The following is a 14,379-nucleotide window of genomic DNA, read 5'->3' as shown; positions in this document are numbered from 1 at the left end:
CACTTTCTCAAAATCTGTCAACTAAAAAAAAGACAAGATGGAAGCCAAATAAAAGGATCCAGTGTCTTTAAGGAGGCAGGTTCTTATTCCCGCTGTGTTCTGGTTTTCATTAATGCTGTCTGATGGACTGCAGACGTGATGAGAGCTCCTGCAGGGCCCAGAGTTGAGTGCGGACATCATGATTAAAAGACTTATCTTTTTTTTTTAATGCGGTGACAGAAAAGGACCAGTTCACATTAAGCCTGCACGTGTGTGCCATCGGTTGGTCCAAACCTCACCACATGGCTATATATAGTTGGCAAAGTAAGCATTTGTTGCTGAAGCCACAAAAGCTTTTTTGCACCTCCATCAAAGCCTTGATGTAGGAAGCAATGCTGCTGACAGGAGAGAAAGTCCTGCAGGTAACTGGAGCTGTTTCATCCTTAAACGTTAGTCTGCCTCATGTGTTTCCAAACCACATGTGATGAGCATTTGGGATCCTTTTGATTTGTGCTTAGTTTAAAAGAATTCAAGGCTCTGCTTTAACGCCATTATTTTTTGGAATATTAAAAGGGAGGACTTAAAAGCTTTGAGGGCTGTAAGCAGTATTAAGCACGGTGGTGGAAGGATCATGCTGTGAGTTTCTTCCTCTACTAAAGATACTGGTGGTTTCTCAGCTTTTTTATGCTAGTAGAAAACGCAAGCTCAGGTTATTAAATATTGACCTGTAGGTTCAGGGATTCATTGATGGAGATTATAGAAGATCTCCTCAGATTTTCTATCAGATTTCATCAAAGCTCTTCTTCTCTCCTCTAAGAAGTAGTTTTAGGAAATCAATCCTAATGCAAACAGATGGCATCAGACAGGCATAATCTGTGGCATCCGTTTGTGGATCCATGGGCGAGCATCAGCATGCTGTCTGGTTATAAGCTAAATTAGGCCACAGATACCATCCCTCCCTCAGCTGGTCGGAACTGAGCTCACAGAGAAGGGTTTTTATGTCCAGCACCGGTCATTAGGCCCTGATGTTGAAATGCTCTGTGCTTCCCACATCAAGCAAACCCAGGCAGCGTGTGTCACCCAATGGCATGCTAGAGAGCTGGTAAGTAAAACCACATGAAGATTCATGAAGAGGCCGATCTGCAGAAAGCTGGAAACCATCCAGAGATGGATCTTTTAGTTTTTTCTAAGTTTATTAAACTAGATATGATGATTTTGGAACAGATTTACATCATGCCTTTTCATGCAGGAAACAGAAGACTCCTTTATTAAAGTTAACGTTGGCTTTAGAAGAGGAGTCTAGTTTGAAAGCAGCAAAACTCCAAATTCTGCACTCTATACTGAAGGTTTGAAGATACCATGCAGTGGTAGGGTTTGCCCCTTTAACAAATACACACTGACAAGAAAAACACAGCTAAACATTGTTGGAAAGGTTCCACAGGTTTTATTGTTTGCTCAGCAAGCAGGGAATCTGCCACATCTTCTGCTGTGTATATTGCATCCAATATCATCATCATCAGCGGTGGAGCCTGAGCTGATAAGCTGGTATTTGCAAACATCTCAGAGTGTCACTATCCCGTCCGTACTGGAAGCAGCGTCCGTACCATGAGCTCATTGGTGCATGTGCAAGCAGACATTCATCCAGGTCGCCAAAAATAACGTAGTCATGGTGCTAAAATAACTTATTTATATCCTTAAATCACTAAAGAATGCTAATACAATTTTTTTATGACTTTTTCTGAGAAAATTTGATGCGTTTTACATTTTCTCCGGTAAACTGCTTGTCTGACCAGATGCAAAATATGATTTAATCATGTTTATCTGTGTTTTAGTTGTTTATTTCTTTAGATTATGAACTATATATCATAGTGTTAACACAAAAAGAAAACATAAAACTCCTAAAGACTAGATTTATTTTGAAGCTGAAGAAGTTAGCCCCTGGAAGTAGCGTAGGATATCATTTCCTGTACAGACGAGTGATAAAACAGAAAGGATTTAACATATTGTAGTTTAGTACGCTTACCATTTTAAAGGGAGGGAAAAACCTAATTTAGATATTTTTTTTATAAATTAAATTCATCGGCAACAGGATGTATATCTGGTTGCACATGCGAAATGAGCTGATGGTTCAGATAGTGCTGCTAGTACAGATCAGATAGTGGCTGTGTTCGATTTCAGAGGCAACATCCTCCAAAGAGCTGGTCTACCTGTAATGGATCCTTCCATCTCCGTTAAAATAAGGGACTCTCTCATTGCTGTTTCCTTTCTTTTTTCTTTATTGTAAAGTGAACAAAGACTAAACTCATGACAATACAGACAATAAATGTGACAACCACCGGGAGTGTGAACCGATAAAAGCAAATTTAATGATATAAAAGGGGTAGAAAGATATAAGGAAGTCTAAACAATGTATGTTTAAAAAATTATATCTGCAAAATCTCTTTTATTAAACGACAACAAAAAATACTTTTTTAAGCAAATTGTGCAAAAAAGCAATTAGAAAAGTTTAAAATATTCAATACATTTCTTTCCACTTCATGATTGTATTCCACTTGCTGTTGATTCTCAGAAAGAATTAAAATTTTACATCTAATTTAAAAGGTTGAAAAGTTTAAGTGGGCTGAATACTTTTGAAAAGCACTGTAGATGCATTAGTCAAGCTTAATAAAAAATAAAAATAAATCAAGCTTAATACCAGCCAGCTGCATAGTTCAGGGTTTACAGATGTTAAACTGACAATAGCAGGATGCTGAGAGGAAAACTTGCCCAGAGTTCAGCCCCATCATCTTCTCGCTGCAGTTTTGCTGCTTACATTTATGTCTTTATAAGCACCTGTTATGCTGAATACCTCCAAGTCTGACTTCATCCCAAGAGGTCATGCTTGGCACCCCCCCCTGGCTCACATTCCGGCTCCGTCTTTCCCAGCGTGTCCTGATGCCAAGCTGCACCTGCTAGCTAGGAATGTGCTGTGAGGTCATCTCTCTGGATGACTCTGAGGAAGATGGAAGGAAAACGGAAGGTCAAGCCACCTTAAAGTTAAAGTCTGGTCTGCAAGAATTAATCAATTAATTATTATTTATACATAAAGCTAATACGTTGTGGTTTGCCCAAATATAGTAACCCCTCCCTCCTGCCATCTTCCAGCAGTGACGTCACGGTGCGGTAAGCCTAGCGCCATTCTCCCCGCTTTACAAGCAAAATCAATTGGAACTACTGGACACATCTGCAATCAACAACAATTATTGAAGATTTCCAGAGGAGTTCACCATTGAAATTCACCAGAGCTATAGTGAAACTGACAATGCCCACATGCATGGCAGCTGGATGTTGGAATACATCGGGTAAAAGTGGAAAAAAGAGTTATTCCACCTTTCTGATTCCTGATCCTCCACGGACGGGTTGGTCGTTGGATTGCCAACTTGAAGAGGGAGGATTTGCCATCGAACTTCTGGCCAGAGAAAAAACCCGTAATATGTAGCCAACATTAGGAAGAAGAATGTTTTCAAGATGACTTGGATAATAGCGCGTTGTGACAAACACCAGATACAGCACTGGGACTTGATCAACAGCCGATACCGCACAGTCACGTCACAAACCAGTAGGTGGCAGTAGTGTTCTTGGACAAACATGGATGCCTCCAGTAAAGCACATTCACATTGGTGAATGTTCAATAAACACATTTATTGAACAGTATGTAATAATTTCATATTTAAAGTACTTTTAGAAGTTTGAATTCTGAATATGACCGGACTTTGCCTTTAATGAGGCCATTCTAATGGCTCCAGATGCTGGTTAATAGGAGGATACATGGTATAGTTTAATCTAACTTTGGTTTAGCAGTGAGCTGAATTAACAGGTAAAGTCACTGTCTGTTTTCCTGATGCGTGCCATGTACTTTAGATGTGGAGCCTCCAGTTGGTGGTCAGAGGTCCTGGTGATTTTAACCAAAGCATTGCCTCTGTCGCTCTGCCCAACGGTAGCTTTTCACCATCAGTGTGGGAATTCTGATCTGATTTACCATGACTTTGGTTGGGGAAGGACGCCCATTTATGTTCCAGTAAGAAGTTTCCAAAATTGGTCAGCCATGTTGGATTTGAGGTGGTTGGCTATTGAACAGGATCCTCCAAGTTTCAAAGATGCATATATCCGTCACTTTAGAAAACGATTAAATTTGTTTTGGTGTTTTTTCTATCTAGTTTAGAAATTGAACATTTGTGTTCAAAAGTTTAATAGTGAACTGCACCTCATGACCTAGTGCACTGATATGCCTATTTCTATGTAGTCTCTAAAGTCTGAAATGTAGCTGAAGGCTTTTGCTGGCTAGTAGTGATTTCCAGGTTTCTTTGTCTGATCTGCTAATCATGATTAAGATTATAAATATTTTGTTGAGGAATAAATAGTGCTGCTTCCTTGCTGTATGCATTAGTTTGAAACTAGCTGAACTTGTGAGATGATCCTCATTTATGCACCAAAGCACATGTCCCTGCCTTCATTCTCATCTCATTCAACTTTAAAAGCGACGTCAGACTACAGGCTGTTCATTACTGTGTTTCCAACCATAAGAAGTAGCAGTGTTTAGGTGGATTCATGGAAGTGAAAGTAAACATTTGGACAATAAAATCAAAAACTGAAAATCAGTTTATTAATTATTTTCTGATCAGAGTTGTTCAGCAGAAAACTGATCAGAAAGGTGGATTTTTATCTGTTTGCTTAATGTGACGAAGGTAAATGAGGTGAATCATATGCTGTTTTTTAGCAGGTTCCTCTTTCTTCCTGTTTCATCGACTGTAACGTCTAATTAGTTTGTTGAATAAAGATAACTAAGTGGTCCTAATATAGCTTTAATGCATCATTACAGGCACTAAATTTAGCTAGGAATGTAATTTCCCCCTAGAAGCCTTTAGTTATTGTGTTTTTCTTTATTTGTATAGCGCTCCTCTGTGCCTGCAGGGCAAACTAACAGCAAGCAGCGGAAAGTATCGACCCTGCAGATTAACTTGGGTCAATGTGAACTGACACACAGCAGCTCAACACATTTTTGGAAAAAACACATAGATAATCCCTTAAGTTTTTAAAATTCTGAATAATGCTCTGTTCAGCTCTAGAGAGATTTAAATGACCTCCTGGACATTGGTTCCAAAACACCAGAAAGCTGTCAAATAATAAGCAGTTTGTGTGTCAATCTAATTGGTTTCATCTAGCAGTCGATGGCAGCATAGAGGACATTTTTATTTCAGAAGTGGGGGGAACACTATTCCACTTCTGACAAAATATATCAATGCATGACATGAACAATTGGATAATTTCAATTAAAAACACTTAGTTTTGCAATGAATATGAGCTTGGATAAATAAAATGACATTTTTATATATATATATATATATATATATATATATATATATAAAAATAATATATAACAATAATACATTTGATTTATCTGTACTTTTAATAGTTATATAGAGCTTTAAAATGTGGTGGATCTTGAACTGAATCTGCTGCTTTATGAATCCAATTAAGGTGTTGCACAGTTCTTTAAATGTAACCGACACTTTGTCTTTTAAATAAGTCTCTTATGTCTCTTTTTCGTTTTTCAGACACCCCGGCTTGAGTTTAATAACCAAACCCACCCACACACACACACACACACGAGACCAATTCAAAGATTTGATTAAATTAAGACATCCGATATTAAAACTCTTCTGGATGAAAAAAAAAATCCCTTATTTACAGCAACAGACTCCCTCACCAACTGTCATCTTTTGGAGACCAAAATTTCTCCACAAGACCGTTTAAAATATCTCAAAAATCAAATCAAAACATACCAGAAAGCAGAGATAAAGCCTTGTGACCCACAGTTCTAATTATGGTAGCGCATAAGCAATGCTGTGAGCATCCAATGGTGGTGACAGCCAATCACACAAAAAAGGACAGACGGCCAATCAGGAGCTTGTGGGCGGTCTAAACTCCGGAAAGCGGGCTTCAGTCTGAGCTGTGATTTTTCCGCTTGGTCCTAATGCTCGACGATTGTCTGTGTGATGTAGCATAACATTGCATCACAAAATGACAGATCAGATCAATAAAAACACATTTTAAAGGAAAAGTCCGTTCATATTCAGAATTCAAACTTTTGAAAGTATTTTACATATAAAAATGATTACATACTGTTCAATACATGATAAGTGTTTTTAATTAAGAGGAATTTTAATGTGCTTTACTGGAGGCATCCATGTTTGTCAAAGAACACTACTGCCACCTACTGGTTTGTGACATCACAGTGCGGTATCGGCTGTTGATTAAGTCCCAGTGCTGTATCTGGTGTTTGTCACAACACGCCAGAAGTTCGATGGCAAATCCTCCCTCTTCAAGTTGGCGATCCAACGACCAACCTGTCCGTGGAGGATCATGAAAATTTTTTTCACTTTTACCCGATGTATTCCAACATCCAGCTGCGATACACGTGGGCATTGTCATTTTCACTATAGTTCTGGTGAATTTCAATGGTGAAGTCCTCTGGAAATCTTCAATAATTGTTGTTGATTGCAGATGTGTCTAGTAGTTCCCATTGATTTTGCTTGTAAAGCGGGGAGAATGGCGCTAGGCTTACCGCACCGTGACATCACTGGACTCAGTTCACGTTGAAAATACATTTGACATTTTTTGTTTTTCCGATTTACGCAAAATTAATTTAATCACTGCAAACGGATTAGTTTTAGGGATAGATAATGAACCATTGATTATTCCTTACTGACCGGACTTTTCTTTTTAATAAAGAATTATGTGCGTACTGAAACAATTTAAATGCTGAGTGCCTCATTTTTATGTCTGTTCTCATTTCTATCCATAGCTACTCTTCTTTATATTGAGTGATGATCTTATAAACATCAGCACCATGGAAAATCAAAACTGTAACTGATTTTCTAACCGTTTGTACCCTGGTATCAGTGAGCAGCTTGTTTCCTTATAAAAAAGTATACTCCTGTAAAGTGCTTCACATTTGCTGTGAGGCCTCTGTAGCAACCTAAAGGCAGCGAGCCAAGCAAATGTTCTCAAAGATGCAAAATGAGGGCAGAGATGCAAAGCAGCTGGCCTGATTCCTAACAGGAAAAAAAGGTGAAACGGAGAAATTAATCAGCAGGTGATGATTAACAATAGTAAATCCAAATCTAAGCGTTTCTATGAGAAGCGTCTTCCCATGCTAATAAAAAGGGTTGTTTTCTGTCTGGGCCGCCTGTCCTCTCAGCTGGAGCACCGCTGGCTTCCTGGGAGGATGTTGGCCTGCAGTTTTCTGCAGCTGTGGAGGAAACAACAGGCTAACATATTGTGACGGCGTGGAGGAACCCACAGGCCAATACGGGTGTTAGCACGATGTCATTAGGAAATCTGAACACAAATATTAGGACACAGGCTTGTTTTCACAACACAGTTAAGCCTTCTGGTTAGAAGACTGAAGAATTCATTTTTTATGCTTAAATGAACAAAACAATCCAAAATATCAGGTGTCACTCCCAGATTATACACAAATAAAAAGAAACATTTTTTCAGACTGAGGGTGAATCTTATAACAGGAAATATGACTGTGGCCCTTCTGTTAATTATTATTAATATTATTTTTAAAAGTATTGGCTCCAGCAGAGCAGCTGCTAGACGAGCCTGAATGATGCTCCTTTTCTAACTGATGCCTCAGACGCTGTTTTTAGGCTGGACTCCTTTAGTCTCAGTTATTTCAACGAATGCTACAGTTAGTGAGAAACTGTCTCCGTTGTCTGTTAGGGTCTCTCCCTGTGCTTCTTAGTTGGTGAAACCCTGTGTGACCAGAACAGGCAGGAATATTGGCCCCACTGTATCTGTTCTCCTTTGCAAGAAAGATATAAAATAAATGCTGGCTACACAGAAAAACAAAGGATCTTAAGTTCTTGTTAAATGAGACAGAGATATTTTTTCCATCAGCATGCACCCTTTAGGCAATTCTTGTTCCTGTATGTTTCTCTAATGTATATCCCATCAAAAAAAAAAACGCCTCTCACCTTTTTCTTTGGAAGAGTTTTTCTCATAAATGCAAGTTTTTACACGTTGCACACATACAGTACATCAACTGGAGGATCTACATGTAAATTAAAGTCAACTGTAACCTTTCTGGTTAAACTGCCTGCAGATATTTGATGGAGCTGCAGGTGTTTAAGACCAGGAAGCTGTCTAGTAAGATCCTGGTTCTGATTGACCTGATTATTCTGCATCCCTCTCTGTATTTTTGGGCTCATCTATCAGGTCGGCTGAGGGGAACATCTGAGCTGACCTTGTCTCCATCCAGGACTAAGCTAATAACCGTCTGTAGGTTTTTATTGCTGACTGTTCTGGAGGATTTGAGCAGATTGTCTTTTTTTAAGCAGTCCTTAAAAAATAAAGTTATTAAAATCAGCCTTGTGGCGTAAAGAAGTGTTTTATGAGCTGATACCTCTGGAAATTGTTTGAAGTCGTTGTCTAACATTTAATCCATCTTGTAATTTGACGGCTCTGTGGTTACGGTGGTGAGATTTCTGCTGACAGTAGAACTTTTTTTCAGTTTTGAGTCACAGGGTTTGGAGTTTGTGGTAAAAAGACTCCATTTAAGAGCAATGTATCACTGACTATACATATTTAATTGAAGGCTCATTGTTGGGGAGCATGCTGCTCAGTTGTTCAGTGGTTTTTTCTCTGTTGCCTTGCAGTATTAAAGGGTTCTGGATTAAAAGCTTGTCTTTGCTGGTGTATTTCTGTCTGGAGGCTATGGTAGCTTCCTCCTACAATCCACGAACTGGGGATTTTAGACTAACTGAAAGTCAAGGTTTGCTATAGATGTAGAGAAATGGCTGTTTTTCTATTGTCGGCCCTGAAATAAGCTGCTGATTTTTCCTCTTGACAATCAGCTTCTAAAGATGGAAATAATCACATCTGGATGCTACGTCAGTCTGGAGGACTCAGAAAATTAGTTTCACTAAATTACCTGAGAGAAGATTAGAAATGGGAGGAAAATGGTGAATGCAGAATTTAATACTGAACTAACACAAACGATTTAAGAACGAATTTGTGCATAAGACCACTTCCATGAGGCCCAATGTTTGATCAATGCAGATTTTTTTTTTTTTTTGTTGTTGTTGAAATTTTGACTAAAAACAAGATAAATTTAGCCACAAAAAGTTCTTATACGTTTCCTAAGGGGTGGACCCGCTCTTCTGGTTTAATTAAATCAAGTTTTTGGGCTACTATATAAAACTTCGAACTCAATTTTGAATTGAAACAGCTTCCTGGATGGGAAGCGAAATGCCTTCAAACTTGGAAACCAAGTCCAGTCAGTGGATTGTTTTTGTTTTTTACTTTTTGGAATATATATATTTAGAAGTAATAGGTTTAAATGGAGGGGATCAGTATTTCTGTTGCCTTTGCTTAGATATTGATATGAAAAAGAACAACAACCAAAAAGCTTTGGACGTTGCAGTGTTTACACTAAACTGTCCTGATATATTTGCATTTATAATGAAAGAGAAAATAAATGTTGATAATTGAATATTTTCTTCCTGATCAATTTGTCTTCTGTGAAGTGATGGGAAAGAGTCAACATCTTTAATCCAGCTGAACAAAGCCAAAGATACATTACTCTGTGATTTAATGAATTTGCATAAAGGTCACTTCTCTAAAATATCTGCTTTAGTTTAATAAGTTAAGCGACAGGGTCGGCCGAGGGCACTAGCTACGTTTACATGAACACAAATAATCGGAACAATCGTAGATCTGACTGAAAACGAGTCGTTCAAACATGCCAGTTTGAATATTTTGATCAGTATGAATTTGCCATCAGACTGGGATTATGCCGATTATGGGCTTAAGCCGACTGACGGTTCGATCAGCATGAAGTTAAATGCTTTTCAGGATCAAGTTATTCTGAATGCGGCTGAGCTGAGTGGATAGATGAATATTCCAATTCACACATCTGCAGTTTTACTGTTTTATTATTTCAATTTATTACTTTCTAAATGGTACAATCTGATTATTTTTTGTTTTTTAATCTTCAGTCTGACAATGAAATTTTGTGCAGGTAAACGCAGCTACTGATGCAGCACAGGAAAGGTGGCCATTTAACTGAAGCAGAGCAATTAACTCAGGGCGATTAACGAAAAGAATGTATAGAATCTCAGTAAATATTGATTATCAGCGATTTCAGCAGCACTGATATTGAATATCAGCCCAGAATTACTAATCTGGGCATCTTTACTTTAAACTGTATGAACAAAGCGATGGGAAACTTTGTTTCAAATTGCTCAGGTCAGATCGGCATACAGTGTTATCGTCAGAACCGGGTTGACCCTCTAATTAATGCGATACCACGAAATGCAACAAAAGTAGGTCAGACGTTAAGTTTAAGTTACTCAAAAGTCGTGGCGTCTAACTTATCCAAAACCTCTGAGTAACGTGTGCATAACTTATGCGTAACTTTAGCAAGAACTTCTCTTGACGTGTTTCAGACAACCGCTGAACACATTTCTAACTTCCAGCTACCATTTAATGGCGTATTGGCAGCGTTTTGGTATAAAAGTGGTTTCACAGGAGGTAATATTAGTTCTCCTCTAGACTGCATCCCCATAATGGGGTGAGACACAAGGTGGGTGTGATGGATCCTCCCTGCATTTATGTTGCTGTGCATGCGTTATGCATAAGTTAGGCTGTCGTTGGGCATAAGCTCTGGACTCGTTATGGTTACTCTGTGTATACGCCCAAAATGGAAAAAAAAATCATAGAAAGTTCAGCGTATGCCAGCATTTTAGAGATTCAGGACATCAGGCATACGCCGGATAAATCAGCAAGGTGTGACAGGGCCCTAACCTAGCATGATGGCGTCACCAGACATGCAGCGTTTGGGTCAGAGGTCAGGCAGCTTTCCAGGTTTATAAAAACCGGCTCATTTCAGTGGGAAAGAGGCTGAAGTCTGGTGAAGGGCTGTTTGATGAGAGAATGACAGACTGATGGGGAAAAAGCCACATCCTCGTTGTTTCATGGCTGCTCTGTCCCTGCAGGTGAACTGATTCTGTCTCAGCTTTGGTCTTTAATGAATCCGATCAAAGCTGCATCAGCAGCAGGATTTTCCTGTTTCTACTGAGCTTTAGTTTTAACTCAGCAGGACTTCCTGCCGTCTCCTTTCTGTCACCTGCTTCTTCTTCAGTCAGTGGTGCAGCTCTATGTACAGCTGCGCCGTTTGTTGGTACAAATGATTTATCTAAGCTTTTATGACAGCTTCATGATGCACCATTGCTGCATCTGCAGATTTTGATGTGCAAAAGCTTGTCTTCCTGTTAAAGGTCCAATAGTTTAAATCTCATCTGATCTAACCTTTATATTCATTCTTCCATGTTCTGCAGTTTCTTTACTTGTTTTTTTTTTTACTTCACACTCCCTCCTCTGTGCTTTGTTGATTGTCCTTTAATGGTGATGTTTTTCCAGCTCCATTCCTGCCCTAATTACCTCCCTCTAATCTTTGGTATCATCCTTTTTTTGTTTTCCTCCCTCTTTTTTAAACCCTGAAGATATTTTTCCCTCCCCCTTTTTTCTCACTTCCTCTGTTTCTTTCTCTTGTCATCATCTCTTGTATCTTTATCCAACCAGCTCACCCCACTGCACCCCATCATGCTCCTAATGAGAACACCAATGAGTCCCCAAGGGGCCCCTAACGAGGGGCTCCCTCTGTAAGTCTGTGTTGCAGCAGAAATGCCCACAGGCCCCCATAAGTAGCGGTTGTGTCTGTTTGCAGCCGCGCTCCGTTTGCCTTCACAGGAATTTGGCAGCTCAGCTCACGGTTGGCGTGTCTGAGTGTGAGCTTGTCACAGTGCTGTGGTGTGTGTGTGTGTGTGTGAGTTTGGGCCCCTCTATGCGCCTCCTGACCTCTCATGGAGGGCAGTGATGGGTAGCCTTTCGCTTTTGTCCAGACAAATTACCAACTCTGAGGACTTAAATGTGTGATTAAGAGTTTAAAGAGATTCTCTCCTGTTTTATTGAATTTATTTAAGGAAGAAAGGATGTAAAAAGCAATGCTGGTACTTTGACATCTTTGGCTGCATCTCATGAAGTCATTTTTTTTTGTTTCTCTGCAGGCTTTTGGTAACGCTAAGACGGCTCATAACAACAACTCCAGCCGCTTTGGAAAGTTCATCCAGGTCAACTATCAGGAGAGTGGCACCGTCAGGGGGTAAGAGTGAAACAGCAGATCTGAAAAATGCTTTTTATCATGAGTTTGTGGTGATCGACCAAAACAAAGTAGATCATACAGTTGTAGCCAATCAAAATTTCCCCACTTTCCTTGATGGATCCTTGGCTGGTCCCCTAGAATTCCTAAAAAACGTCCTAAAATTAGCGCAGACCACGCTTCAATTTTGAGCAAAAATAAAAAATGTCTTTCGCCATTCCTGCGACAAGCTCACTGAGACACACTGCTGCAGGAGTATAAGCAGCCCTTAAGGCCTCCATGCATGGGTGGTGTGCCCTAACCACTGCACCACCAAAGCACGATTGAGGACCACTTATTTTGATGATCCACCCGGAAAAAGAACATCCTCCACTATACCTTTGAATCTACTGAATATCTTGTAAAGTTATCTACCCTCTTTACAGTCAATACCTAATTTTTCTCTGTACAAAACACCTCAGGACTGGGAGTTCAGTAGTAGCATTTAAATTTCCCCACTTTCCTTTCTGGGCCCTTGGCTGGTCCCCTACAATTCCTTTTTAAACATTTATCTTTGTACTAAAATATTCTTTCTGCCATGATTTGTGGACATTAAGATCTAAAGAGAAGCTTCATCTCCTGGTCAACCCCTGTAATTTACTGAAAGGATGGAATCAGAGTAAAGCAATATTTAAGAGGCGGGTCATTCCATTGGCTGGAAGTTGGAGGGGATTTTGCTGGGAGTTGCAGGGCAGTTGGCTGCCATTTGGCTGGCGTTTGACTGGGAAGGGCCATTTTGAATTTCTGCCACTGTAATTATTCAGCAGAAGGAAACTGATTTATTGTTGGAAAGTTTTAAATGTTTGTAATGTAGTTTGTTTGTAGCTTTGTGGAGAGACTAAAGGGTCATAGGCGACTAAGGCATTGTAATCAGAGAAGAGGCCTAGAGGCCCATGGTTACTCTGGAGTAGCTGTAGATATTCACAGCTCAGGTAGCTCGGGTAACGCATTTAGTGAAAAATTCTGCAATCTGGTCTTTCATCAAAAGAAGCAAGAACAAAGCATTTGGTAACAGAAAAGAAGAACAGATCCCAGATAAATATTTTCGGGAGCCACGTCAGAAACACTGCATACATGTAGGAGGAGGAGCTCTGCTCCCGATGAGGAGAAAGATGGAAACTACAGATGCACGTCAAACCCACCACACACTGTCTATCTTTCTCTTCCTTTTTGTTGTTAGTTCTTTTCTTCTTTATTTCTGTTTTTCTTTCTTTCATTCAACCCAGCCCCACCCCCCCTTGCCCAGTAAGCCGCTTGTCCGTTTACAAGTCAGCCCATGTAGTCCTGAAATTGCTTGGCTTGGCGGGTCAGTAGGTAACAGAGTGGTGCAGACCTTTTACCCCCTTTCTTACCACAGGATTTTACAAACCACAACGACTTGGCTAAAATTTGTCAGACCTTGTACAAAAACAGTTGTTTTTTTTTTTATACAAGTGGGCTTATGATGATGCATGGTGGTGGCAGCATCAGGATGTGGGGATGCAGGGACAGGGAATGGTCTGGATCCAAACAGCTATATCTTTGTTTGGCCTTATTAGAGACATGAACTAAACTTAGGATCAGGGCAGGACTTGAAAGCAGCTCTTGCTAAAAAAAAAGACAACGATGAGCAACTCGGCAAAACTGAAAAAAACGGGAAATAATTTCAAATAGATGGCAAGAAAAAAAAAACAGAAATGCTCTTGGTTATAACTGCAGTAAAATATGATCATTGAAAGAATTCACCATGGGGGACTGAATAGTCATTTTCAATAAATCGGATTATCATTCAAAATTTAATTTATTCAGTAACTCCATATAGTAAGTAAAACTATTCACAAGGATTAATTACTAATAGACTGACCTTCTGTTTTATTGTCATTAAGAAGATTTTCCAAATGAATCTAAATAAAAAACATATTTAAGATTATATCATTATATTTATATTTTTTAATCCAGAAGTGAGTTTCAGAAAAAGTACATTAAAGGTCCTCCTTAAAGAAACTTTTAATTTGACAAACGAGTCTCAGTGCAAAGCATCTTCTGATTAATTAAAAAAGACAAATGAATGCTTTACTTTTCTGATTTACTCTTGTAGAAATATTTCAAAGCATCTCTTTTTACGGCACCCGCATCTGGCACGTACAATCTACATAACGTACTTTTAAGTTTGT

The 14,379-nt window shown here is 39.3% G+C and overlaps 1 protein-coding gene across 1 annotated transcript in view; it reads left to right on the top strand.

Annotated features, from left to right (window-relative positions):
* The window catches only part of LOC107093204 (unconventional myosin-IXa-like), a 182,769-nt gene that overhangs the window by 75,785 nt on the left and 92,605 nt on the right, over positions 1–14,379 (top strand). Inside the window, exon 3 of the mRNA XM_015388090.1 lies at positions 12,096–12,190. Within this exon, the coding sequence (XP_015243576.1) occupies positions 12,096–12,190 (95 nt within the window). The remainder of the gene's footprint in view (positions 1–12,095; positions 12,191–14,379) is intronic.

This window comes from Cyprinodon variegatus, unplaced genomic scaffold (genome assembly GCF_000732505.1).
Source record: "Cyprinodon variegatus isolate N-32 unplaced genomic scaffold, C_variegatus-1.0 Scaffold413, whole genome shotgun sequence".
NCBI lineage: Eukaryota > Metazoa > Chordata > Actinopteri > Cyprinodontiformes > Cyprinodontidae > Cyprinodon > Cyprinodon variegatus.
This window is presented reverse-complemented; position numbering and strand designations above follow the sequence as displayed.